Source organism: Amia ocellicauda, chromosome 19, assembly GCF_036373705.1.
Source record: "Amia ocellicauda isolate fAmiCal2 chromosome 19, fAmiCal2.hap1, whole genome shotgun sequence".
NCBI lineage: Eukaryota > Metazoa > Chordata > Actinopteri > Amiiformes > Amiidae > Amia > Amia ocellicauda.
In genome coordinates this window covers 19,133,364-19,160,082 of record NC_089868.1, presented here as the reverse complement: position 1 = coordinate 19,160,082, position 26,719 = coordinate 19,133,364, and the positions used below count along the sequence as shown (strand labels likewise).

At 37.1% G+C, this 26,719-nt stretch overlaps 1 protein-coding gene across 3 annotated transcripts; it reads right to left on the bottom strand.

The window, feature by feature from the left end:
• Positions 1-89: 89 nt before the first annotated feature.
• On the bottom strand, positions 90-25,622 carry kifap3a (kinesin-associated protein 3a). Of its 3 annotated transcripts, none has more exons than XM_066692049.1 (20): positions 25,436-25,622; positions 24,358-24,489; positions 23,749-23,903; positions 23,580-23,638; positions 23,352-23,493; positions 22,740-22,839; positions 21,110-21,234; positions 20,682-20,780; positions 20,220-20,398; positions 18,230-18,392; positions 14,079-14,179; positions 11,702-11,810; positions 11,507-11,619; positions 11,115-11,280; positions 10,890-11,015; positions 9,337-9,435; positions 8,347-8,432; positions 6,171-6,372; positions 5,544-5,643; positions 90-1,343 (listed from the first exon to the last, which is right to left on the bottom strand). In XM_066692049.1, the coding sequence occupies exons 1-20, from the start codon at positions 25,465-25,467 to the stop codon at positions 1,235-1,237; spliced, it is 2,397 nt and encodes a 798-aa protein (XP_066548146.1). In that variant the 5' UTR covers positions 25,468-25,622; the 3' UTR covers positions 90-1,234. The 3 variants fall into 3 exon arrangements, with proteins under 3 accessions (XP_066548146.1, XP_066548147.1, XP_066548148.1); XM_066692050.1 differs by having other exon boundaries at positions 6,183-6,372; XM_066692051.1 differs by lacking the exons at positions 90-1,343; positions 5,544-5,643; positions 6,171-6,372 and adding an exon at positions 6,380-7,694.
• Positions 25,623-26,719: the final 1,097 nt, after the last annotated feature.

The following is a 26,719-nucleotide window of genomic DNA, read 5'->3' as shown; positions in this document are numbered from 1 at the left end:
TTCTTCTATTTGTAATATAATACAAGAACCAGAAATTACAAAAGGTATAGACAAAACAAAGGAAAACAGATCCTTCACACCTTAAGACCTCAGGTCAAATTGCACATCGAGTTTATTCAAACGTCTCCAAATTCACAGACCTGCCCAAACTCACATTTTGCAAATTAAGCCTCCAAACATATCTTCTAATGCACATATTTGTATTGTAGTTCATACAAGCTTCAGGCACCAAAAAAGAAACATGTTAAGGTCTAGTGTTCATGGTTTCAAACCACATTACAGTCTATGACATAAAATACACAGCAGTGATCAAAGCTATTATAAAAAATAAATCTCAAAAGTAAACAATATATTATCTTGTTAACCAGTAACAAAAGTGAAACCATATTAGCAGCTGCCATTGTAAAAAAAAACTAAATACAAAAAAAAAAAATACATGAGGTGCTTTCTCCTCTCTCAACAAAATCATAGCCTCCATTTACAAATTCTACCGACTGAAGAGTCTGATTCTGAAAAGGAAAGTTTTGAACAGATGCCCAAACACAAGTAAACCTTCTATAGTGTCAACACAATTAATAATTTACACCAAGCATATCAGAACATAATTAAGGAGACAGAAAGCATGCAATACTGCTCAGGTCCTTGGATAAAGTGTACACTGCTAAATATTTACCAATGAAATTAAGTAAAGTGATGAGTAACATCCATTCTTGTAAGTAGTGCCTTTTTTATATATATAGAGCAGCAAAATGCTTCAATAATTATTCTAAACCTGCTATAAAATAAGCAGCTCTCAATTTACAAACTAAGAAGCAATGGATGAATGACCAATCCTATTTTCAGAGAACACCTTCTGTGGAAAGGAATGACTGTGACAAATCCACCATTTTCTTTAGCACTGACCTAAAGTTTTCCTTTACCTTTTCAGTGACTTAAGCTTTTGGAGGAAATTCATAAACCAAAGAGCAACAACAGGAAATTGATTATGAAATGTCTAATGCTGTTCCTGTGGACAGGAACGGAGATTCTGTCTGATGCAACTCTTTGCTAGAATGTGTTCTGTAATTATAGAACAATTCTCATTCAGTTCAATAACTATCGGCTGTGTGTGCCATAAGAATGGAACAGACTGGCATTGCATTAGTGGGGGAAGACCTATTCTAGTGATAGGTGTCTGGGTCCAATTAGTGTATCAGTGTGAAGAGTTCACGCTGCTTTACAGAATCCATTGTGTTTATCTGGACCCGTATCCATAGTAAAACTGCTCATCTGGACGATATCCGTAGGCCGTAGCAGGGCGCCCTGGAACATTAGATGCTTGACCAAATCCATCCACACCCATACTAGAGAGAAAAAAAAAAAAGACTGGTTAGAATTCAGACTACTGCAGACTTCAGCGTCACTTATAATAGTTTAAAATTACAAACACAACGCATTTCTACTCCAAATACTGCCCTTGTGTGTTCTCGAACATTTCATGACCATTGTTCACCCAAAATGTGTCCCTGATGCTGAAATATGAGAGTGTAATTTGTTCCAAGGCCTTCAAAGTGTCCCAGTTTGCAAATTGGCCCACGGTCTATAATGCTGGTTGTCTAATCTGAGTATTCTTGTGTGGACTCCTTCAAAGGATGAATGACGGCTAAGTAAGTGAATGCATCATGGGTAAAAATACTATTTCAAGTCAAACAATCACATTTTTGCTTTAAAGCCTATCGAGTTAAAGATGTCACAGGTTTTAAGCAATTCCACTTCAATAAATTTGAAGGCTGATAGGAAAAGTCCAGATGTTCCCACTTTAACCACGAGGCGGAGTCCCACTATAGTTCTTGGTGGTAGTTGTGTGCATTGGTAATAGTACAGAATATCCCTTCCTGAGAGGCTTAGCTTAAGCATTTTGGACATCATTTATATACAAATACAAAAACACAAATTTTGTTTCTGTTTTTACCCATGTGATCAACTGTAAAGTGTCACCGGAACAGATTCTTACTACAGGTTGTGTTAGGTAAGGCTGTGTTTTAGTGAAATCTTAATGGTTAAGGTGAAGAGATTAGCTATAAAAGGGCAGGACAGAAATCTTAAATCCCTAGCAGCTCAGCTTGGTGGATATGGCACGAGTTATTTCAGACTGAACTGGAAGTACAAAAACTCTAAGACCCCGATTATGATCACACTGAACAGCCCGAAAAAAGAGAGAGATCCGTTGGTCAGGGAGTTCTGTCGTTGCCTTCTTTTTCCTCTCCTTTAAACTGCAGTCTTCGGTGAGGATCAATAACCTTTAAAATATGAGCCGTTTGCTTTACCCCTATGCGCTTACATAATGACTTGTTGTTTTTAGCTGAAATCACTTCCAGCAATCAGTTACACACTGCCTTTTCATACACACCGTTCACTGGGCAGAAAATATTTCTTTTTCCTATTGGCCTGCCAGTTCTGTCAAAGCACATTTCAGTTTAAACTAAAAAGCTCTTATACTTAAAACCCTCTAGATTACATAGGTTGCTTTTGTGATCTATGACCTTCCAAATATGACAGTTGAACTCTCAAAGTGGCCTCTTAAGCTGCCCGGGACGTGAACAGCAGATGTGGGACCAGGCCATGCTAATAAGAACAAGGGCTGTCCAGTCTTAGGCTGAAGGGAATCCACAGCTTTAGTAATCCAGAGAGATTTTCTCATGTAATTAGTTAAAAAACAAAGGGAATCCCATCAATTACAAAACATACCTTATCTAATGAAATGGTCAATCAGAGTTCAAAACTGTAAAAGGAGGCTCATCTTAAAGGCAAATTGGTAAGAATAAAAAAATGACTAGTAAAAATGTGTATACATAACTAAATAAACTACATAAATTAGACTGAAAATAATTAAAGATACAATGTTTCTTTTATTCTAATAGATAGAAACTTGTATTCTGATCTGTGACTTGTCAAGCAAGAGCACACTACTAAAAGAAATTAAATCTGTTATGCAAACATTTCAGCATCACTGGAGATTAGGTGTCAAGATGATTAACAGGCACAGATTCTTGTAGTATTAGTCTAAAAAAAAAAAAATCACAATGACACTAACTCCCTGGGTTATAAAGTCTAAGATCTAAAGTTATGAGATTCTCGAGCAATTAAAATTCAACATGTCACCTCATTCTGCAAAGCAGCTTAAAAATCAATGGGGACCAAAGGTCAAGAAAACAAAGAGATCCAGTGTTTAAGTTTAGCCTATGTGGCTCAGTGAAGCTGGGGTGAAGGCTCATAAAATGTGGAGGAACTTTAACTAGACTTTGTTTTACTGTGCTGAAGTGAGCTTTTGCACAGGAAACAGTCAGCGGTTTTACTTGTTCTCTGTCCTCTGGCTTTGATCTCTCGCTCTGTCACTTCTCAAGTTACACACCCCAGTTTTTTAGTGCTAAATCAACAGCAGCCTTTTTTCTTTAAACTGATTGCACTGCTTTTCTCTTTGGTGGAAACGTGTTATGCTGTAGAGTTCCATCCAAGCAACACTGTCAAAATCCGAAACGCAATGTCATGGACACAGTGATCTGAAAAACTGAATCTTAAAATAACTCCCTCCTGAAATCTTAAGCCCCAGATGCTGATCTTAATTTACAACATTCAGAAAACCCTGGCACTTGATTACTGACGTTAAGTTCTATACATTGCTCTGTGACAGAACAGGGTGTTTCACTAAAACAATTTGCCTCTTACTACTATTTCTTTCTAAGCAGCTGCCCTTAACCAGGAACCAGATTTACATATATATTTTTCTGTACAAATGTCCTATTGGACATTATTTGTGTGTGTCAAACACAACTGAAAATCCTTAAATAATTATATAATTACCAAAAATGATAATAGTTATTCAAATGCAGACAAACACTTTGAAGAACTGCCTACAAACCTTGCGTCTGTAACTGAAACAGCTGACTGACTTAGTAAAGGCAGAAATCAAGAACTGACAATCTTATGAATATTAAATTAAGGGATTTCTCATGTTACTAGATTCATTAGTGTGGAACACCTTGGTTTACTAAGTGGCAATTAAGGCTTGCGTTTTTGCCTGGGTTGACAAGGACAGGACATTTTCTACTTTTGACTGTTTAAAGCTAGAGGCGTAGGAAATGTTATTGTGTCTTGCAATTCGCCAAAAACTGCATTGGTAATTCTCAAATCCAGCAAGAAAATGCTCCTGGGCCTGAACATTTGAAAGTAAAGTAAATTTGAAAGTGATTTAATCTGACCAAGGCAGCAAAGATTTGAAAAGTAATGAAAAATATATGTTTTAAATACAGAAAACACGGCAACCAAAAACAAAGCCAACGGTGAATATTGTATTTGTGTTTCAGAAAATGGGAATCGAGTCTTCATTAAGTAAACTGTACTGATTTTATTTTAATTTCATGGAGGCTAAAAATGAAGATGCTCTTACCCTTTAAAGTTGTAAGAATATATTTGTTCAGTTATACAGAAAATAGTTTAATGCATAGTTTCACAACAGACAAAATAAGAATAACCCCCCCATTTATTTAAATTATATAAGTTCCTGACAAAATTCTATTGTTATGCCAGAAAATATTTTAAATAGTAGGTGAGTCTTAGTGGGTTTGTAGATACAGAGTATAATCATAATAATATAAATGAACTAACCTAACACCTAAATGATATTATGAAAATTCACTGCAGAGACCTGACACTATAAACGATTGTGTTTCATGAACAGGTTACCTCTCCAGTATTAAGCCCAAACACCAGCATAAACCACAGCCCAATATAACACCAACATTGCAAGCTAGGCCCATACAGATCTACACAGAATTCAGTTTGTAACATCAAGTCAATAAAAATTCAACCCTAACCTTAAAGAAAGCCTATGTTTACAGGGGAAACTATCCTGGACAAAATTTTTACGATAAGGTTATTGTTATATTTAATTTGAATGCACAATTATGTCAAATTACTCACAATATCCATCAAAACATCAAAATATTCATTTTAAATGGCAGTATCTGTACAGACTCAAAAATATATAATTTGTCCAGGGAAAATTTATATTATAGCCCTCCAGGAAGTAGAGAAAAGAACCATCAATTCAGTGCTCTGCTCTGTACATAATGTTTTGCTTTCAAACGTTTTACCCGTTATATATGCTTTCAGGATATTTTACATTTATCTTAAATTTATATTCATATAAAACTACTTTAAGTCCAGCCAAACTGAAGACACCTGTTCTCATTCTGTAGCATGGGCACTAATTGAGAAATGATCGAAGAATCAGATTAAATGTCCCCCAGTGTATTACATACTGAATTTACCGACTTAAACCATACATGTATTTATTGCACAACCTATATATACACACATTTATTTTGCTGTGATGCCCACTTTTCAAGGACGCTTAATAATATCAGTCCTCTAAGAATTGAAAGAAAATAATAAAACCTGCTTTAAAATCAAAGGGCCATATCAACTCCCCAAAACTTACAGCTCGTCCACAGAATGCATGCCTCCTATACAGTTGGGGGGTAATGTAACGCAGATGTTATTACCTGCTAGTGAAGGGATGCTGTCCCACCATGTCTCCATTCTGGACGTGAAAGTCATTGAAGAATTCGGGGCTGATTGCACCATCAGAAGGGATTATTCCATCTGTAGCGCAACATTGTTAAAAACACATGTAACTGTCCAGTTTTCACATCAAGATCTTGCACTGAAAGCTGATCTTTTTTTAGTGACCACCAATGAAAATGACTACCACTAACCTCCTGACTATAACACTAAACCTTAGGCAATCTTAACCACAAATCTAACCCTGAACTCATCAAATTCTCATTAACTTAAACTCTTACCCTAAAATCCAAAACTAACTCCAACCACATCCTTGAGAAATCTAACCCTATCCTATATTCTGCCTAACTCTAACACCAACTCTACAACTCCTATCCTCAACCCATTCCCATCCCATTACTCTTTTACCCTAAAACCACTGTATTACCTTGCCCGAATCCAGGTCATTCTAACCCATAACCCAATATCTTAACCCTTAAGTCCATCTCTGGTTCTGAACCCTCTCCCTGAGCCGAACTCCATCCTTAAACCTCAACACAACCCACTCCAACCCCTGATGCTGAGCACTAACACTAGAGCCCTGGCCCATCTGAGATCCCTCCTCTGACCCGCTCTCTCACCAGCACTGTAGAAGAGGTCCGGTCTCTCTAGAATGTCTCCCTCGTGGATGAAAGGCTCGATACCGTCGTCTCCGTACATGAAGGGCTCGGCCTCGTCCATCTGCCGGTTCTCCACCATCTCCAGCCACTGGGAGTTGTGCCAGCGGAACTTCTCGCTCTGGATCTTCTTGGCCCACTCCTCGTCATACTCCTGCCAGGGCGAGGGAGAGGGGGGAACCTTAACCCGATTCTGCTGTGGACCGGTTCTGGATGCTATGGTCCTTACATTTTCAAAGCACATTCCACTAACTACCATCGCTGGGTTAATTCCTTAAGCACAATCCATAAGAGATTCATGGGCAATTCCCCTGCATGAAAACCAAATACAACTGAAGTATTTAACACTACACTATGACAATCACAAGAGTAACTTTGGAAAATATCATACACAAATTGTGTTAGTGACAAAAAGAGTGCCTCATCCTAAAAACAGCTAAAACCGCAGTTTCCAGTTTCACAGCATTGCCTGTAGTATTAACGTCTCTGGATCTCTGGTTGGGGGCCCCAAATGAAGCACAACTCCTTTCTTGTTCCCCAGGGTGATTTCATGTCCCAAGCTGGGCCAATGACAACATTTATTGAGCGACATGCGATGTGGTTTACCACAATAAACGAAGGTTCATTGTACTGCCTTCAAAAGAGAATGTCTGCTTTCGGACGTGTCAGCTGTGCTCGAGGAGGTCCGAGCGGAGAGCGGGGCCGGGTGCCCCAGTCCGGCCCATCTCGATGAGCGGTCACCGCAGGATGGGCTCCCCGCAGCACACCGCTGGGACTCAGCTGACACACAACGGCTAATAAAAATATGAATTAATCAGTTCTGTAATGTGTTGCTTGGCTGAGAAAATACGTGTTGTTTTCTTTTCTCTCCGACACATGGTAGATAAAGCCTTTCTTTCAGTTCCTCTATGTGCTGAATACTGTGCGGCTGATTAATCACGGACACAGAGCAGGGCCCAGGAGCAACGCCAGGTCCTGAATGCTATGGCTCAAACAGCAATATCGTTGAAGGTCTCATTCCAATAAAATTAGCAATGACATTTTTCGCAGATATATAAAATTACACACAATAATAAGTCACAGTTGCTCCTTGATAAAAATAAATCCCTACGGTAGTTCAATAAACAAAGCATAAGCACCATTCATCACAAGATTCAACAGTGTATTGGACAATTTATATATTAATACATTGCACGTGTTTTTAGGTTAAATTATCATTTTACTCTCATAAGAAGGAATAAGAAAGAACCCTTAAAAGAAAAAGCCTTACAATAGGGTTTATAGATTCTTCTGAAAGCACTAGTGATTTATATGAAAATTACAAATATCAGTTTTATTACAAGATAAGGCAATATATTTTCATGGTAAGAGAATTTTCCCAGGCTGCTGTAAGTGAAACTCAGAGCTCATGGTTCACTGGATTCAATCAGCGCTACGGGATAAGGGACAGCCACACGTCTGCTTTCTGTTCGGCTGCTGCTGATAAAAAACAGACCCCCCTATCACTTTAATGCGGTTACAGCTTAATAAGCTTACTAATAACTTCAATTAAAAACTTCCCTGTACAAAAGAGCTAGTATATATAATTTGGGAGTAATTAGAGTTATCTGCTGTCAATGATAAAACAATGTGTTAGTGACTTTATGACCTGTGATAATCACACACCTAACCAAAGTTAATTTAATAATAAGACCATAATAATAAGCTTAAACTAAGTAAGTTGAGACGCTTGTTGTCGAGAAACTTTTACGGTTTCAATACATGAACTTTTGTTATTCAGAATAGAAATTGAATTGAATACCAAGTAGTTTGTATTTATATATATATATATATATATATATATATATATATATATATATATATATATGTTAATGTTTAAGGTTGAGGTTTGAATATATTTAGACAAAGACCTTATATTTGAAACTGGTTTGCAGAAATAGTTTATTCTTCAACTGTAGCTATTCAAATAATCATAATTCACATAACAAATAATGCAAAGTGTCCCTGAACGCTGCAGAACAATATATACATATCTAGGTATAGCAATTGTTTATAAAACACAAGTGCAATGAGCCCACACACACAAAACGAAAGGCACGAGGGCATCGGGCTGCTGCACAGTTCTTACCGCTATGATGTCCAATGTGTTATCGCAGACCTTCCTTATCTCTGCATTCTTGTCATGCATCAAATCGATGAGATAAGCTGGAGCCTCTGAGATAAAGAGTTAAAGAAAGAAGTGGACGCTGCCGAACGAGCTTCAGCGATAGCTTAGAAGTAACAGTGGAAGCTGAAGTGCATTGTAATACTTTTAATTATTTTACACAATTCAAATATGATTAGAAGCCGACTTCACACAGTACAACAACATTCAATTAGTGTTGGTTTTAACCCTAGGCTGGGTATATCACAAAAGCAAAATTAAAAACAATCTCTGTGGGCGTGTATGTTTATTTAATGTCTTAATTAGAGCACTTCAAACAGCCCTGAAGCATCAACCAGAGTACATTATCAGCACTGACCTGCGGCCTTTTTATCCAAACAAGCAGTTTCTAACACAAGGAACTATCTCCCTTGAGTAATTATAATACACAATGTTTAGTGGTTTGGATGAGGTCTACACTTCTGTGGCCTTTAGGTTAACTAATACATCTACTGTATTATCACATCCAGGGGAAGAACATATTTTAAGAGAAAGAAATGTTACTTAACTTTGTTTATAGTCTTATAGGTTAGGTTATTTGTGGTTTTCATTACTGATTATACACAGTAGTGTGCACAGAAACCTTTTCCAATTCCAGGGATTGTATTATTGGTATTATTAAGAAATCCTTTTAAGTTGGATTTTATTAAGTAAAACAGAAAGGGATCAGAATGATCTGCAGAAGTCAGAAATCAGGATCATCTGGCCTGCTCTCCACATTAATTTATAAATCATTCTTCACAGATATAAATCTTACTTCAGAATGATGAGGAAATACACAGCAAAACATAATGCTGTTAAATCGGTGGCTGTGACATAAAGGGACAAGTAAAAGATACCTGAAAATCCCATTATGTAGAATTGGATCATGTAAAACCCAGACGAGGTTACCGGTTTTCACAATGGTAAGGATACGGGTTTCTTTTATGATAACGTCTCTGGTTGCCTGATGAAACACCATCTGGTAGAATACGTAGACAATTTGACAAACAAATTCATCATCTTCTTGTTGGGCTGAAAACAAAAACACCAACTCAATTAAAGGAAGTGATGAGACTTTGGAAAACAGGCACAATTTGTGCTTGTTTATAGCTTGAAATTGTGCGTCAACGACTTCAGCAAAGTGCAACAAAAAATCGAAACAAAATGGGAATATTGTTATATTGCAGATCTTCCATGCACAACTAAAATGAGCCCAAATCCAAGTCGGATATCCTGGGATTCGCATTACCCTTCTTTTTAACACTGCAAATGCAGCTCCCATGAATTTCATGTATATAATTTATTGACTGCATTTGGCAGAATTTATATTTGCACGCAGATTTCTCGTTTCATATCCAGATTGGATTATACAGTGAATTTAATCACAAATTGGACCACAAACTCAAGGTGATCAGTAACAATTGGAGGTAGTGTCAATTATAAGGAATCTGAAGTGCAGTCTGCACAATCCATTTAAAATCAAGGTATTAATATGCAGGTATCAGATTCTCTAAAACCGAGAGGATACAAACTATGTAAAAATTGGTGCTTAACCGCCAATCTTTTTAAATATAGAATGTTATTCTAATTCTCTTCCAGCTTATCTTAATCTTCTGGGACACACATTTCCAATGAAGATAATGCAACAAAGTTGGCTCACATCCAACACATTGAAATAAAATATTCTAAAATCACTGCAATACCAAACCAAAGTATTTGAAAGGAAGTTATATATAGCTTTTTTTTCTTAAATGATTTTCATCAAGGAGAGAGAAAAAAATCTGTTTCTGTAATATATACCATCTGCATCATCTGAAGCACGCAAAAATATTTAGAAATTTTGAAAAAAGAGGATTAAATTTGACTTGTCAAAATGCTACATCTAGGTATAGCCTCATCATTATTTCAGCATATATATATATATATATATATATATATATATATATATATATATTTTTTTTTTTTTTTTTTCCCTGGTCAGGTAGTTCAATTTTCTACAATGATTAAGAGAAAAAAAATTCTTGGATTCAGATTTTAAGGGATATTCTATGGAAGTTCTTGCTCATTCCTGGCAATTTTTTTCCATAATCAACTAGATTTGGCTGCTTTATTTTCAAAATTGCTTCAGCATTAAGTTCCTTCCTGTTGCGTGGAAGAACTCTGCAATTGGCCATTACACCAAGCGAGAGGTCACACAAACCTGCAGTTCACAATCTGATCCACATTTCTACGCTGCTGTTTCTCTCTAGCATTTGCACATTACCCCCCACCCCAAAGAATGTTGTATTATTTTGTTTTGAGGATTCAAACCAATTATATCAGTACAATCAAAAAACTATAGAAAAAAAAAGTGATTTGTTTTTAATTTGCATAATTGATTTTTAATCTTATGCCACGGGAAACATCTTAAAATCCAGTTTGTATTTAAGTAATTTTGCCTGATGCACATTTGGACAACACGGAGTAAGCTTCTGTCGTGGCCCTACCGTTCAACAGTTCAATCAGGGCTGGGATGATTCCCGATTTTGCCAACATGGCGGCACAGGAGTCATCCATGGACACAGTGCCAATCATGATCACCACCTCCAAGATAAGGTCATCCTCAGCTGAGCCTGAGGAGAAAGAAAAAATATTTAAAAAGACACTGTTGTAGTTATACCTTAAATCCAAAAACTGTGCTTAAGAGTCTCTTTCTCCACCGTTGCATTTACCTGGCTTGAGACGGTCCTTCAAATAGGGGACCAGGTTGTACTCTTTCAGCACCAGTTCCCAGTCCAGATCGGAGATGGTCAGGTTAGCAAGTGTTCCCAAGCACTCGATCACAAACTCTTCCTCTTCATCCTGGCCAATCTGGGCCGCCAGGTCTCCCACATAGTCCTGTAAAACAGGGTCTTTTCAACAGGAGCGCCATTTGACAGACTGCGTTTCAGGCACGATCTCTGATGCGCAAACTAGACAATGCAGGTGATACACGATACATTCTGAGAACATAATGAAGATGTCATTAATTTAATCCAATGTATTTGAAATATGGGGAATTATGTCAATATTTTATGTATTGTTTCTGATAATACAATTTGGTAATAACAAAAAATATACTCACAATAAATACGTTTTTTGTGGGACCATCGTGCTGTGAAATGTTTCGGATCATTTTCATCAAAAGTGGATCTTTTAACTTTAGTGCTCTTTTCATTAGCATCTTCAGCCCATTACCTTAAAACACACAACACAGTTCATGAAGCATTTAGTTTGCATATTTAATTCCACTGCAATATTGTCACGCAGACATCTTTACCTTCACAGACCAGTTGGGCGTTTCTCTTGTTGGCGGCCAGGTTGATGCAGAATGAAATTAGTTCTGCCTCCATTCGTTCCTCAGCACATTCAAACAGCATCTTCATTAACTGCCAAGAAAAGACATTTGGAACTTTGTATTGTATTGTAATAACTGAAAACAACTAACAATGATGACTCATTTGAACACAAGGGAGGGTTCTGTTTTTCTAAGCGATCCAGAAATATTACAGCACCCTCTAGTGACCTCAGCTAATTATGGAAAATGCTGTCAAATGCCTCATGAGATATTTAATGAATGTCAGAAAACATTTTGAAAATATATATGGTCTGATTCTGACATGTGTCTGATTTTCTTGTTTTGCATGGCAGCCAGTCACAGAAAGTTTCACAGACTCTAGCCTGTATTGGCTTTGCGGTCCCTAATCAAAGCCAAACACGCAGTCTCCAGGATCAATAACATCAAGTGCCTTATGTTATGAAAATGTATAATGTATATTAGAAAACTGAGAAATACAGAGGAAAATGTCTGAACCCTGATTTTACAGATAATTCATGTGATTTTGAAATAAGCATCTTGTAAAATTACATAGCAAGAGAGACCAAAAAACCTAAAACAGGCACGCCAAACAAAAACATTATTATGGAATGCGGCATTGAAGCTGTTAGGTTTGCTTTCATTATACGAATACAGATCCACTGCTCCCGAATGGAGAATGCATTAGTGGAGAACAAGTGGGAATTCAAACAGAGATGGATATATTGATTTAATGCCCACTTGTAATTTGTAAATATCTTTAGTATTCATAGGCTAGCGATTTGGAAACCATATCCTGCAGTCAAGTCACATCATGTCAATACTTGTCAATAGCAGCAGATCTGAAGACTAACCCCTTGGCTGCTACCTAGGGTGAAAAGCAAAGCAATCAGGAAATCAAGCAGGAAATATATATATATATATATATATATATATATATATATATATATATATATATAAAAAGGTCCAGCTCTAAATAACCGTCGTCGTCATCGTTCGCTGATTTAACATTAAACAGGAAAGCATTAAAAGCCTGAGCGCGTTGTGAAGAGGCAGCAGTGTGCAATCAGACAAGTCCCATATTGAGTATCAGATACCCTAGTCCCAGGACTGAAATCACGGCGTCTAGACTCTCTGGCACCTGACTTTACTTATTTACCAGCGACCAGAGGCCAACCCCCCACTCCTCCCTCCATGCACACACCTCTCTACCCCTCTCACATCTTTGAATAATTATGGCAGGACCTTTTTGTTGTTGAGGAATTTGTCCCCATGACCAGCTACTCCCCAGCCCTGCCGTTTGATCTGCTGCTCTGCTCTACAGACTCCTGTAGATAACTGGACACGAGCAAGGGCTGCCGAGAGGGAGGAGATGCGAGCAGCACTCCTTCAAAGCACAGCCCTGCTGATCAAAGACAGGCCGGGCCTGGCCAAGGCTGGAGCAGAACCTGTGAATCCATGAAGGGCTAACAGGCTGAATTTTGGTCAAGCTGGTATTGAATATCAAAATGACATCAGGACTTAGCCATGCTTGCTCATTGGCTGGGTTATTAACTATAAAAATCCTTTTATGAGCATCTGGATGGCATTTTCACCTAATTAAACAAAACAAGCATTTTTAAGATCCCAACAATGAACAATGTTTCTTTGAAATGACAACCAGACAAACACTCTTAACCTGGTGACCCCGCAATCCTAATTGGTGCCAATCAGGCCATCGGCTTGGTTTCAAATATATCATTAGCTGCAAGGAAAGTCCTAAAGGAAAACAACAATAGCAGACTCATTGATAAAGTTATGTTAGCAGTGCAAGAGCACATATTTAGACTTGTAGGTCTTCACTTAACTGAACAACCTGCATTTGTTTAAAAGGTTATGCATAACCTTTCTGCAGGGATAAAAAGTTTCATTTTTGAATGTACAAATAGGACTTTAAACAATTTACACTAGCAATTAATAAATATGTACATTTATATATTGATTACTTGTGTTATTGGAAAAATGCTCAGGCAAAACAGTTTGTTTGCTTTTCCCCATCACTTTGGGCAGCAAAACCAACATCTCTAAACATTTCAGGTGTCTGCCGAGGAGAGGACTGAAAATACCTGGACACAAGTGAGATAACAAAATGACGAACATATGTTCTAACTTCTAATAAATGTAATTACATTTATCTGGTGGTTTCCCAGTCAGTGTATTATCCGTCATGATTTAACATAATGCAAGTTACAGAAATAAAGGAAAAGGGGAATATGCACTTAGAAATAGAGATTGCTTTACTTGCTTTAAGATAAAGGATTACTCTTTTCCATGTTAAGCGAGTGTTGATAGATTTGCTTACCTGGGGAATGCAATCTGTGTAGGCAAACATGGATTTGAATCGATCATCCATACTGATGTGGTAAAGGATGCACATTGCAATCTGTTTGTGGTTTTCATTTCCTGAAAGAGGAGAAAAAGAAAATGTAGGATTTAGGATTTAACAGAAGGATTTGACAATACGTTGTTGAAGTGCGTCGTCATTCAGTTGGCCATTCTATGTGGGTAAATCTGAAACAGTTTTGAATTTTAAAATGGCATAAAAATGAGCACTTGGACAATATTTTTTTTATTGGAAAAGATAGGCCAGCAGTACTGTAATATCCACTATATTAAATGGACTTAAAGAACGGTATAAATCAGAATCAAATGGTAAAAGTAACAATGATGCTTTCCTTTAATCAGTTCTTTCAACACTCTCCCCCTCGGGGCTATGATTGGTGGGTTCACTCCCTGTGACCCTCTTCTTAAAGGACCTCTCCACCACACAAGACCAGAACTCCAGATCGAAGCAGATCAAGGGCTTCCAAGATAAGGTATAAGATAACCATGCCACAGTGGTCAGGAGGCTGTCCCTAGTTCAATGTTAGATTAAATGGAAATAACGTTCTTTCTTGATATTCAGATGCTTTGCTGTGCCTGCCTGTGCTCAGACTTTCTCATGGGCCGAGTCCTGCTGGTAGAGGCAATTGTTCACATACTTATAATTATCTTAAAAGGCCACCTTTCACCTGCTTTTTAGGATCTTCATTTCTTACTTTGCCATTGAGCTAAAGAAGAACGTCACATTCTCACACTGGTAGATACAGTGTAATATCTTGGTATTTCTATTTAATACATTCATTTGAAATATTCAAAATTACACATCAGTAAAATCCACATTTGCTTTATATTATCATAAGAAAAACAACGCAAACAAATAGAATTGCACAGCTGTTATGCATACTGATACAAACATTTTATGACAGTGCTTTGGGACAATAAGAAGAAGACGAACTGTGGAAAGAAAGGTCAAAAGATCTGATATACAATTCTGCTTATCTGAAAGTTTTTACATTGAGGAACTTCACAATCATCTCAGACAATATAATACCAAGTCTCAGTGTCATAAGAAGTATTTTCATTAAATGAGATCTAAGGTTAAAAAAAAAAAAAAAAAAAAAACGTCTTTGCAGAGGAAAATCAAAACATGTGGCTATCTCATGGAGGGACGTATTTGGGTGCCAGACCTATCACGCTGATAAATGATTTTGGCGCAGAGCTGCAGCAAACACGGTGAAGTAAGGAACAAACTGAAAAACAAAAATTCAAATAAATCCGCACATTAATTATAGCTGCTCCAGGGATCTAAAAATCAGACACACATACTGACCCATTACATAACAATTCATTTTGAAAGGAGACTGTACTAAAAAAGATTGAGATGCTCCAGGCTGTATTATCACACACACTATTGAAACCATATGTTGTCAGAAAGACCCCAGAAAAAAAAAAAAGGCTTCTTCGTTTAATTGGGAAAACAGGAGGAAGCATAAATTTTACTGCCATTAATAACTTCAAGCAATCCCGACCAGTCTTTACCGCACCCTGATGGCAGGGACATGTGCTTCTCATTAGAGCAATTGCCACATCTGACCCTTATTATTACCTCACTTCATCGGTAGGAAAATTGAAGATTCTTTATGGGTTGAAGAGGGGCCTATTAAAGTTTTAAAATACTACTGTAGCCAGAAAAAGGTTGTTTGGAAAAAAATAGCTGTTAAAAATTAATTATACAGTTTTGAGTGCAGTAATTGTAATCGGTATAATCAAACCCTATAAAAGGTGTATTTCAACGTGGATTTAACATGTAATGGTATTTGCAGGACTGGAGTAACACGGGCCAATTCCCTTTATACGATTGAACTCATTTAATCAATATTAATAATGAAGCCTTACAATACTGTTTCAGGTCATAAACTTTGAAAAATTATTAGATATTTACTAGAGATAAGAATATAAATTACAAAATAGTTACAAACAACCGATACTGACCACTATATCTCAGTGAATATTGTAACTGCATTTTTGGAATATTCATAATTATAATATTCATAATTATATTTTTAACTCACAATATTAGTTTTAAAATAGTGTAAAGTATAATTATATTTTTCACAGTTAAATTACAAATATCTAATTTTAATTTGGTCCTTTACGGGAGGACAACCTAGATAAAATGTGCATGAAAAAATACATGGGATTTGTATCTTCAAAACATATATATAACCTACATAACCTGATTCATAAAAATTATATGATTTTATTTTGTATATATAGATAGATATAGCTATGTGTATTTGCACTACTGATATTTGGTAAGAGAACTTCAAAGAATCTGACTCGGATCTCATCTGAATGATTTTTTATAGACAACTGCTTGGTACAATAGCACTTCAAACTTCAAGGCCAATGATGAATGTCACACAACATCTCAAACCACCAAGGCTTGACAGATAATAGTAATTAACATTATTTACTTACATATTTAAAAACAAAACAAAGCCTTCTACAAAGTATCAACAACACAGCAGTGCCACACAACGCAATAAACCCAGAGAAGGCTGAAACGAGCAGCTTAACTCAGTCTCAGCCTAAAGCAGACCATTAACGGCAGAGACTGGGAAGAGGGAGGTTAAAGGCTGTGTCAGTCAGCGAGCACGAGACTCTAAACTCCAACTTCTGTGTTCTGAGAAAACATTTATTTTAAACAAGAAGTGTTATTCTATGAAATACACAGCGTTAATTATCCAGGATACCCGACACCCACAGGAGACATTTCAAAGACAGCTCAGGCAACTCCAAATTACCTATAGACAGACATCACAAATCACATACTGTACATAATTTCAGGAAACAATTTATTTAATGGGCGTGAAAGCCGTTTTTTACCCTGGTTTTGAAATAAAATTTTAAAGTGCCTGCACCTGTAATATCTTTATGAGAATGGGATGCTGCCTTCCCTAATCCACACTAAGAAGAGAAGAGTTACTGTATCTAGAACAAACAAACTGCTTTTCCTCTTTGATACAAAAAAAAAAGAGTGCAAAGACATTAATGATTAAAATAGATTTCAAACAAAAAATATGCAGGGGGAGTTGAGGGGACGACGACAAAAGGCATCCTGTACTACATCATAAATGATATAATTATGAGTCAAGGGATACAAACAGAGCACTGATAGAGCAAAAACTCAATTATGTCATATATAAAATATGGAATCCACATGCAAACAACCTTCAAGACACGAACGCCATAGCACTCGGCGCTAACGCTACACATTACATCTTACTTTATGAAAACCTTCCCCGTTCGCTATGGTTCTACTGTAGCAGATTTATAGATTAAACGGGAGTAGGCTCGTTTCAAAACAGTTCCAAAGTGGTTTAAGATGTTCTTATAATTATTACAGGCATGGCTGCTGAAAGGCTGATGAAAGATTATACAGCTTTTTTTTTTTTTTTCTTTCTTCACAGCCTAATTCAAACAGAAACTCCTGCACTGGCATTGGCCCACAAAGGTATAAACGCACAAAATAACATGACACGAAGGACCATCAATTACTTATTCAGCTTATTACCAGGTTTATCACACATACAAAATGCTAACTGCTAACTGAACCGCAATCATTAATTTTGTTGCTAATTCTTCCAGATGTGTTTTATTGCAGTTTTTTCAGTTTACATGTCTTATTTTCCTGTGAGCTAAATCACCTTAGTGAAGAATATGGTTTACGTTTCCCTGAAAATAATCTTGTTGGACCAAAGTCATGAGAAGGAATGTTTTCCAAAGGAGCATGGAAAATGTTGGCAATTGACTTTACAACAGTGAAATCTATAACAGGTTGTTTATGGAATATAACTATCCTCGGTTGTACATGTATACAGAACTCATGGGAAAGTGAATGCTTTTTGTGTTGTGTAATTACAATTACTGAAGTCCAGAAGAAGTAATTCATTACATGAAATATGTTTTTTGACTGCCAAGTCAGTAACATTTAAAGTAAAATGTTTAACACTGCATCTATTATATTCCCTCCCACTACCACCTCCTCTGTTCTAGTTATGGATGCACATCCTGCCAGGGCTGATGGTCTTATGCCCCCGGATGATTAGTGGATGTGCGCAAGCTTACCTATGAGCGTGGTGAGCTTTGGCAGAAGCCCCACTTGCACCATCTTGTTCCGCAGGCCGGTGTCAAAGGAGAGATTGAGAAGGAGACGCAGGGTGATGTTCAGCAGGTCCTCATGGTCACACGGAACCAGTTTGGCCAGTTTCTCAATAATATCCATTTCTGCCTGTGAATGGAAATGGAAAAAATAACAAAAACAGACTTTTCTTCCGGCCCTGCACAGACCATACAGAATATTCTGGTTCGTGTTACAGAAACGGTGCAGGACGTTTCTGACAAGAGAGCATTTACAAGTGAGAGCGAGAGCCCTGCTCATGTGTTTAAAATCACTCTTGATTTTATATATAATCTGCTTCTGTTTCACTGAACAATTTAGTGCTGCAGCCATGCTGAGAAGGAAAAGATCCCTGATTTGGTATATGTTTTTGAGTACCGTTTTTACCAAAGAGTCTACAGAGACTGTATTGTTGTTAAAAAGTAATACAAAGATCAAAATACCAACAAAAGTATTCTAAAATAATGGAAGCACAGACATAGATTAATTTAGTAATCAATCTTAAGCTTTGTATACATAAGACAACATATGGATATCATAATCTACTTCAGAAACCTATGTGCTAAATGCTCGTTCAATGTTTGTAATACAAGCTTCATGGGCAACAAGCAGCTGTGAACAATGTTTAAAGTTTAATAACAGATTTAACAGCCTAATACAGTTGTTTAGAAAAGTGTCAGTTATATGCTGTCAGGCAAAATCACATGACAATTTTCTCTGGAAGGAAAATCAAAATCAATTATATAATACAAACAAAATATTAAAATGCTATCCGTATTCTACTTGAAGTTTAGTTTTCAAAGTGTGAAGTTTAGAGCACATAAAACGCACACCGCTAGTGGAGATTGGCTCAAATAGTAACGAACCTCATCTGCCCCTCAACATGAACCATCTGCCCCTCTAAATCACAGTCTGTGTAGCAAATTTCAGCACTCCCCAACTTGTTAACAGTCTTCTTTATTTTGCTGTGGTCTCTCTTCACAGAAAAGGATAGTGGAAAAATCTGTCCTCAATTTATTTTTTTGCTTTGCAGTTAACACATTTTTTCCAATAAAAATATATTAAAATATACAATGAATTATTCCCATGAGTATCTAAAATACACATATGAAAATGTTCTGCTTTGCTTTTCTATGACATCAATAAAAAGCTACAGTACTATATGCCAATTCCTTATCTCATAGCTATAACCTTTTAATTGTTAGAGATAATAACTCTAAAAATACTTTTTAGTCTTCCTTTCACCTTCCTCTGGCACTGCAGTCCTGTTGTACATATGTTTTTATGGAAGAACATGTTGAAATATTTTCAAAGAAATCCAGTCAGTGCCTTAAAAAAATCTAAAACAAAGATACAGCAAAGGGAAGCTGAAAGATAAAAAAGCTCTTTGTTTGCTTTTGATGAATACATTACAGAATGAGATTGGTTCCAGGTGGGACTACAGAATACCAAGACCGTATAAGATATACACGTATGTTTAAAGATTTTCTCTAACAGCGGTTTTGATGTAAAAGTAGTAGATTTTAGAGTTTCAGACATTGTACTTTATCAGATAATTTAAAAAAAAGTGTAAGCATGAGATCTTAAGAGATATTATCTTTAAATGTTTTTAAGGACACTGTCAATTTCCAAAGTCAAATTCACTACAGACTGTAGGTGGGCAAGGTAAATTAAAGACTTAACTTGTCATGTGTCTGACCTAATTAGCAAATGCAGCTGACCAACATCACGGAAGTGGACTGTGGCCATGTCTTGGACCAGATGAGCCTCTGGGTATGGGCTTCATGATACTGGCTTTGGGACGCATACAGTGAACAAGCTTTACTGGATAATAAATCTCTAGCTACATAATTAGTATGGCACGGCAGCGAGGGGACCATTTTGTGGGCCTTGGCTGCGATTGATAAAAGTGACTGCTGGGCAGCGTGACATTCTCACCATGTCATTCTTGTTCTCCATGAAGATGCTGAGTTTCTTCAGGAAAGATGTGACGAGGATGAGCAGCTCGAAGTTCTCCCTCTCCAGGGTTTTGACGAGCATGTGGACAATATTCTTGTTCCTCATCTTGAGCTCTGTGCGCGTGTCCTCGGCCAGGTTCAGCAACAGGTATAAGGCAACTAGATAACACCACCAATTCAACAGGTTAAAACGTACATGAACTAATTACTTTCGGAGGACGTATTTAGTTAAAAATAATTGTTTTTCTTTTTAAACATCAGATGCATTTTTTTTTTTTTTTTTAACAAAACCACAGGCAGATTGCCATATGTAATAAATATTTTAAATCAAGATACGCAATACACTATTTTAACCAGAGTTAGGTGCTACAGTGCAAGAAATCATTGGAATATCAAGATAAAATCATGGGCAATGATTCGCCCTAGTAAGTAGGAATAATACCTCTTAACAGCTGCTCTTGTTTAATCACAAGCCCTTGATACTTCTTGTAGGCTTTCTCATATTCCTTCTTCAGGTTCTGGTTGTCAGAGCCCTCTTCACGTGGCAAAGTCAAGGATGTAAAGCTGCTTTCATTGACTCTAACAAAACACTAACAGGTATTTCTGACAACACAGCAATTGTATAAGATACAGAAGACTTTATCTAGTGAACTAGACAATCAATAATCTAATCTGAAAAATGGTAAACAGAATAGCTGCATGTAGGAAGTGATTCCATGTGTTAAGCAAGTAACCAAATTCAATACAACATTTAAATCACCTGATCAGTCGCGCTTTTTTTTTTCATCTTTAAATCATGTATCATTAAAAAAATATACATAAAATATACAAAGCTTGATCTGTCCTATAATTAGACCCTGCAAAGGATATAAGCTTTCTTCTTTTTCAGCAGCTCGTCCTGCCACAGGTCATACCTTTTCAGCTCATGGTCAATAATGTTCATACAAAGAGCACCGATTTTGTAGTGAGTGATGAGGCCATGGAACTGAGAAAAGCTTAGGGAGGAAAACACACATATAGTGGATAATTAATGTTGCCTAACACCTACACGATATCATTTATTCTGAACTGCGATAGTACTGGGATGGATTATGTTTTTATTTAATTTGTAAATCAATTATTCAACACAAAATTGTCCATTTCCATCCCTTTCATATGCAGTACCAGGCTAACTTATTTTCCAAGGCAAATTCCAAGAAAGGCTTATATGTTATTAACTGTAACCTGAATGTGAAAATACAGGAAAATAACGTTAAAAAAAAATCACTGCAAAGACCACAATTACCCCACGCCCTTACCCCAAAATCTAGGTACAATACTCTTGAGGCATTAAAGTGCCTTCTAAGAAACGCAAGGCGAGTCATTCAATTCATCCAGCCAGAAAACACACCGTTTTACTAAATTACATCAATACTGAATGGACTCACTGAATTTAATGAAATGTAGGTCTGAATTCTTTCCACATTAATATTACTTAAATGTAAAACAACATCTTTTTAACATTAAATCACAACTACTTATTTCTACTGACATTTATGCTTTAATATAAATGCTTCAGAACTTCAGCTGTTGGAAAGCTCTCTCCTAATCCTGCGTCTTGTAACTCCAATGAACAGCCTCTTTGAAGGTGGATTGGATCTCCAATCACACTAATCTAATTTTAAGAGTGTTTACAGATATATTTAGCAAGCAAATTGCTTATGAATGCCAAAAAAAGCAAATATGGTTGTCAGACGCTGACACTGACATTTAGTCTGCCAGACATACAGTAAGCACAATTAAATCGCAAAAATATGCTGAAGAAAAGCTAAAGAAAATAAAATAAAGAATCTGTAAACCACTTCAATTTAATAACCTCATTTATATTTCATTCTTGATACTTTAATCAAGTATGAAAATATGACAGAACCAGTACAACAGTAGAATATGGAATTTAAGTTTGGCTAGAAAAAGGTTGTCGAATTAAAACTTTGCGTGCATTTGCCCCCATCCTCACTCATATATCCATATGCTTTTGCACCAATTAAACCCCTCTCTATTTCTGGCAGCCGTGACACTATGATGTCTTCCTCTTATGAACTTGGGAGCAAATGTTATTGGCATCTCGGGCAAATCAGTGATGCAAAAGTGCATGCAGGTCAGCAGATGGCAGTCTCCCATTCTGAAGAGCACAACTCCTAATTCACACCTAGGTTTTTAAATACAGCATAAATAAAGATCTTAAAGTCAGCTAAATGGCAAGGGTCTAGACATGATCTTCCCAACATTAAGGACTACTTTAGAATATATGAGGACCTTCAGAGAATAACCTCGTAATCTTCCTATGTTGGTCGAAATCAAAATAAATGCATAAATGTAAAAACCCTAAAGAATGCTTAAATCATAAAAGGGCTTTTTTTCAGTTGAATGCATCAAGCAGACTGTGATAAATTACATGGACCACGAGAACATTAAAATAAAAATCACAGAAAAGACTGAAATAATTCAGAATTCACGTTACCTTGAGAAGCAGAAAAAGACATAGATGATGGTGGTGGCCAGTTCAACGCTCTGTTTCCAGTCTTCTCTCAGGACCCTGGCCAGAGCCCCCAGTGCAGTCTCTGAGCAACAGCACAACAGAAAGTCAATAAGTGAAGATATACTTTGGATGACACATCATTCCTAGTTACTGAGAAACCAACAAGGTGTTAAATCATGCTTGTCATCATCCGCCAGGAATTTCCGAATGCTAATCAGCTTCACATGAACAGTTGACTGAAATCATAGATGAAATACCAAGTGCTTGATTTCTTTAGTTAAAAAAAAAAAACAGGACTGTGTAGAGAACAACCTCCAAACAAGCAGAAAGGATTGGAAAACAATAATAGTTTCACTCAAGCAAAGGTGAAATAAAATCAATAGGAGGTTAAGTGGTCACAGGCCCTATCCCTCTGGCTCTCTCTCCATATATACACACATTCTGGTTTCTAATTAGACAGAACAGAGCCATGAGAGAGAGTTGCACCGCACCGTAATCATCTGCCGCAATACAGAGCTTTTGCTTGTGTCTATAGCATAAAGACACACTAAAGTGCCTCGGCAGTGCCATTGCTGGGCAGCACCACTACTGTACCGTTCTGCAGCAGCTCCTCCAGGTTGTCGGGGTTGCGAGCCAGCTGGAGGATCAGGGCAGAGCCTCGCACTTTCTCAGGAATGTCCTCGTACAGCAGCTCCACGTAATCATCGATGTCATTGATGTTAGCCACCTCATCGATCTGAAACACCACCACCACAAATCAGCACAACACAAACAATCAGGTATCCGTCTCTTTACACGTGGACTAAAGGCCTACATTTTTACCTCCATCCCCTCAAACGAAGGCGGGTCTTTTGGTTTGCTGGGTTTCTTTTCTTTCTTTTCTGCAAAACAACAACATTGAAATAAAGAGAGAACAATTAGCTGAAAACAAGGGATTCTATCTGTTGGAAATCAGTCCTATATCGTGTTGATCTCTGCTTTAAAAACGTACCCCTGCTGCTGGGGGTGTGCCTGCGATTCTGCAGGTAGTACAGCAGCTGCTCCACCTCGCCCAGTTTGGAAACGTGGATGAGTTTACATTCCTCTACCACTTTCCGTGCCAAAGACGCGATGTCCGTATTAGCATTCAGACTCTTGAGGCGAATGCTGGAGAAAAAATAATTATAAACGGCATAAAAGAAAGCTTGTGGATCAGTCATTTGCAATTTCTTATGGCTTTCCTCATTTCTGGGTCATGTGGGCACCCATAATATTAAAAACAAGTTTTAAACCAGTATAATAAATTATTAAGTAGAACCTTTAACACCCATTGGAATTCTAGAACATTTTATAAACATGTTCCAATATTACAATGTCATTTAAAGCTTTATGAGCATAGCAGCATACAATAAAGGCCATGTAAAGGTCCTAAATGGAAATTTGTTTAATGACAACTGCAATAAACATTTTATACAAGTGCACTACTTTAAACATAACAATAACAATGCTTCTTTTACATGCTGTGGCACTGTGGTTACAACAAGATTTCCTTTAGCAGAAAGCAGCAATCAAGCTACTCTGCAAAAGTAACTCAAAGTCTATTTAACTATTCATTCCTTACATTTTCTGGCACTCCTTTCGTTCCCCGAGCATGGTGTCCCCCGTCTCGCCCAAAATAGTGGCTTCAACCTCATACTGGACCACAAGGGCTTTCTCTGTTGGATGGACATCTATATTGCCTCCCTTCACTTTCCTGGAAAAAAAAAGAGATGCACACCAAAATAAATAAAATACAGGCTTAGCACATCCTCCACATTCATCTTCCAGGATAAGTCCTATGACTGCAGTCAGGAAAGCAGAGGAATATACATCACGATCACTTAAATATGAGCAGAACATTACCTCATGGTCTATCACCCCAAACTGGAAAATCAATATCAAAAAAACAGGAAACAAAGATAATACATATCTATGTACTATTAAACATACCTGGTTACTAAAGGTGGCACACTCATGTGGACGTAAAATAGACCTTTACTACTTTCACTTCAAATAATTAATTTCCAAACGTCCACGTCCCTGTCTATATTATTACCAAACACGTATTATAATCCTACTTTGAATCTCACTGCGTTATTTCTGCGAGGACAAACCGGTGAAGTGCGATTTGAAAACTAAAACGATCACATGTTTAGGTTTTGATTTAAAGATTTGTATTATTATTTTTTAATCTCAAATAACGTTGCAGAACAGAATGAATCCTATGCATTGTATCCCAAACGCAATAATGACAGGAAAACACAGGCCCATTTAATGGAAGGAAACAGTATTGTTATGATCATGTCTGAATTCATACTGGCCTGTACATTATAGCCAAACCACAAATATGCCCCAAATATATCCAGAAAGAAGTCAGACAAATAAAAACTGAGATACAAGTCTGTACAGCAACGTAAACACCATCAACCAAGGAAATGCTCAGCCGCCCCCACCCAAGAGACGAGCTCAGCAGCTTCTCGTCTGTTTTTATCCGTCAAAAAACACTTATTTCAATACAACCGCACGTCATTGAGAAAGCGTTTTTAATACAGCCCAGCTTCACCTCGATCGCACAGATATCTACATTATAACAGAGATGTCACTAGCGATTTAATTCAGTCAAAATTATTGTGTTGCTTTTGCAAAATGCAGTCGCTTACCTTTTCAAATACCGTGCATCCTCTGTCTGCATAATGCTTCGCTAGACCAAACACAGATATGGGGAATGTGTATCTACTGGTATGAATGCAATATAAAGATACAATGTTATTACTGTATTTATTATGTTTCAGAGGTATTTAATCCCGGTGTTTGTGTTGCCAGGGGGAGACAGCATTCATCCCAGCATGCATTGTAAGAGTAATTCTGATACAGAGGGTCGGAGTAAGACGGTCCTGCAGGCAATAACGGGTGCTAGCGCCCCCTAAGGGTCGGAGGCCCAAAGTGCATCTTGTACATTTAAACATTTTTTACAGATATTGGCCTTTCAAATTCAAATTTGGTATGATCAACACTTTGTCTAACAGGAATATAAAATGTAATAATTTCAGTGAGCTTTGTTAGGAAATAACAATTTTGATATTTTGTTTTAACAGTATTTAATTGCTTGACTGGAATCACAGTAGAATATCCATATAGCTGGTTTCATTCCCACCACCCACCCCACTATCACTTTATTCAAATTGTGTAACTTATAGTTTATTTAAAACACTACACTAGATTCAATTGTCATCATGTTAAATTGTTGTTGCAAGTGGAACATTGCTTGTTTTATTATTGTTGATTTCAGTGAATGATTCTGCACATACACATTAGCTGTGCAGATTCTTAATATCTAAATGATACACAATATCTTCTGCAGTGTAGCACTGGCCACTTTGAACACTGAGATTAAAGATGTTGCTGACTGGGGCTGGACAGCCATGTTGAACATCCGCCTATGAACCCAGTCATTTGCTGCTCTGACATGAAATAATGTCTGACTGAGCTAGTACTTGGACTGGTTATTTATAGCCTTGACCTGGATAGATTGACAGCATGATTTATTATTTACTCTACCTTGTCTGACTTCACATGACATGTCCTTCTATTACATTTGATATAGCCTAATATGATGGTGAAATAAACATCCTCATTTGCTGAATGAGGAAAATGTGAGACATCCTTGCAGGGGGGCTTTTTTTCATCATAAGGCTGCATGATTACTGATTGGGCACTTTAATAAATAGATTTTATTGTGTAACTTTTTTCAGGTTTGTGTTGTTGTGTTTTGATTGGGGAACCTAACCAATTTCACTGTAATATTGTGGCTTTGTCAAAAGTAAATAATCTGCAGTGGCACAAGGTTTGTACTCAAATTGCTTTGCATTTTGGGCCACAGCTTGGTCTTGCAATTCATTTCATTCAAATAATTAATTAAGACATTATTTGCAATTAACATGTTC

Excerpts from the sequence above, each read along its gene's own strand:
- kifap3a (XM_066692049.1), bottom strand. The coding sequence starts at position 25,467 with ATGCAGACAGAGGATGCACGGTATTTGAAAAG. Across the intron at positions 14,180-18,229 it reads AAAGCTCACCACGCTCATAG|GAAATGAAAACCACAAACAG; the intron begins GTAAGCTTGCGC and ends CTCCTCTTTCAG. Across the intron at positions 11,281-11,506 it reads CCACAAAAAACGTATTTATT|GACTATGTGGGAGACCTGGC; the intron begins GTGAGTATATTT and ends CCTGTTTTACAG.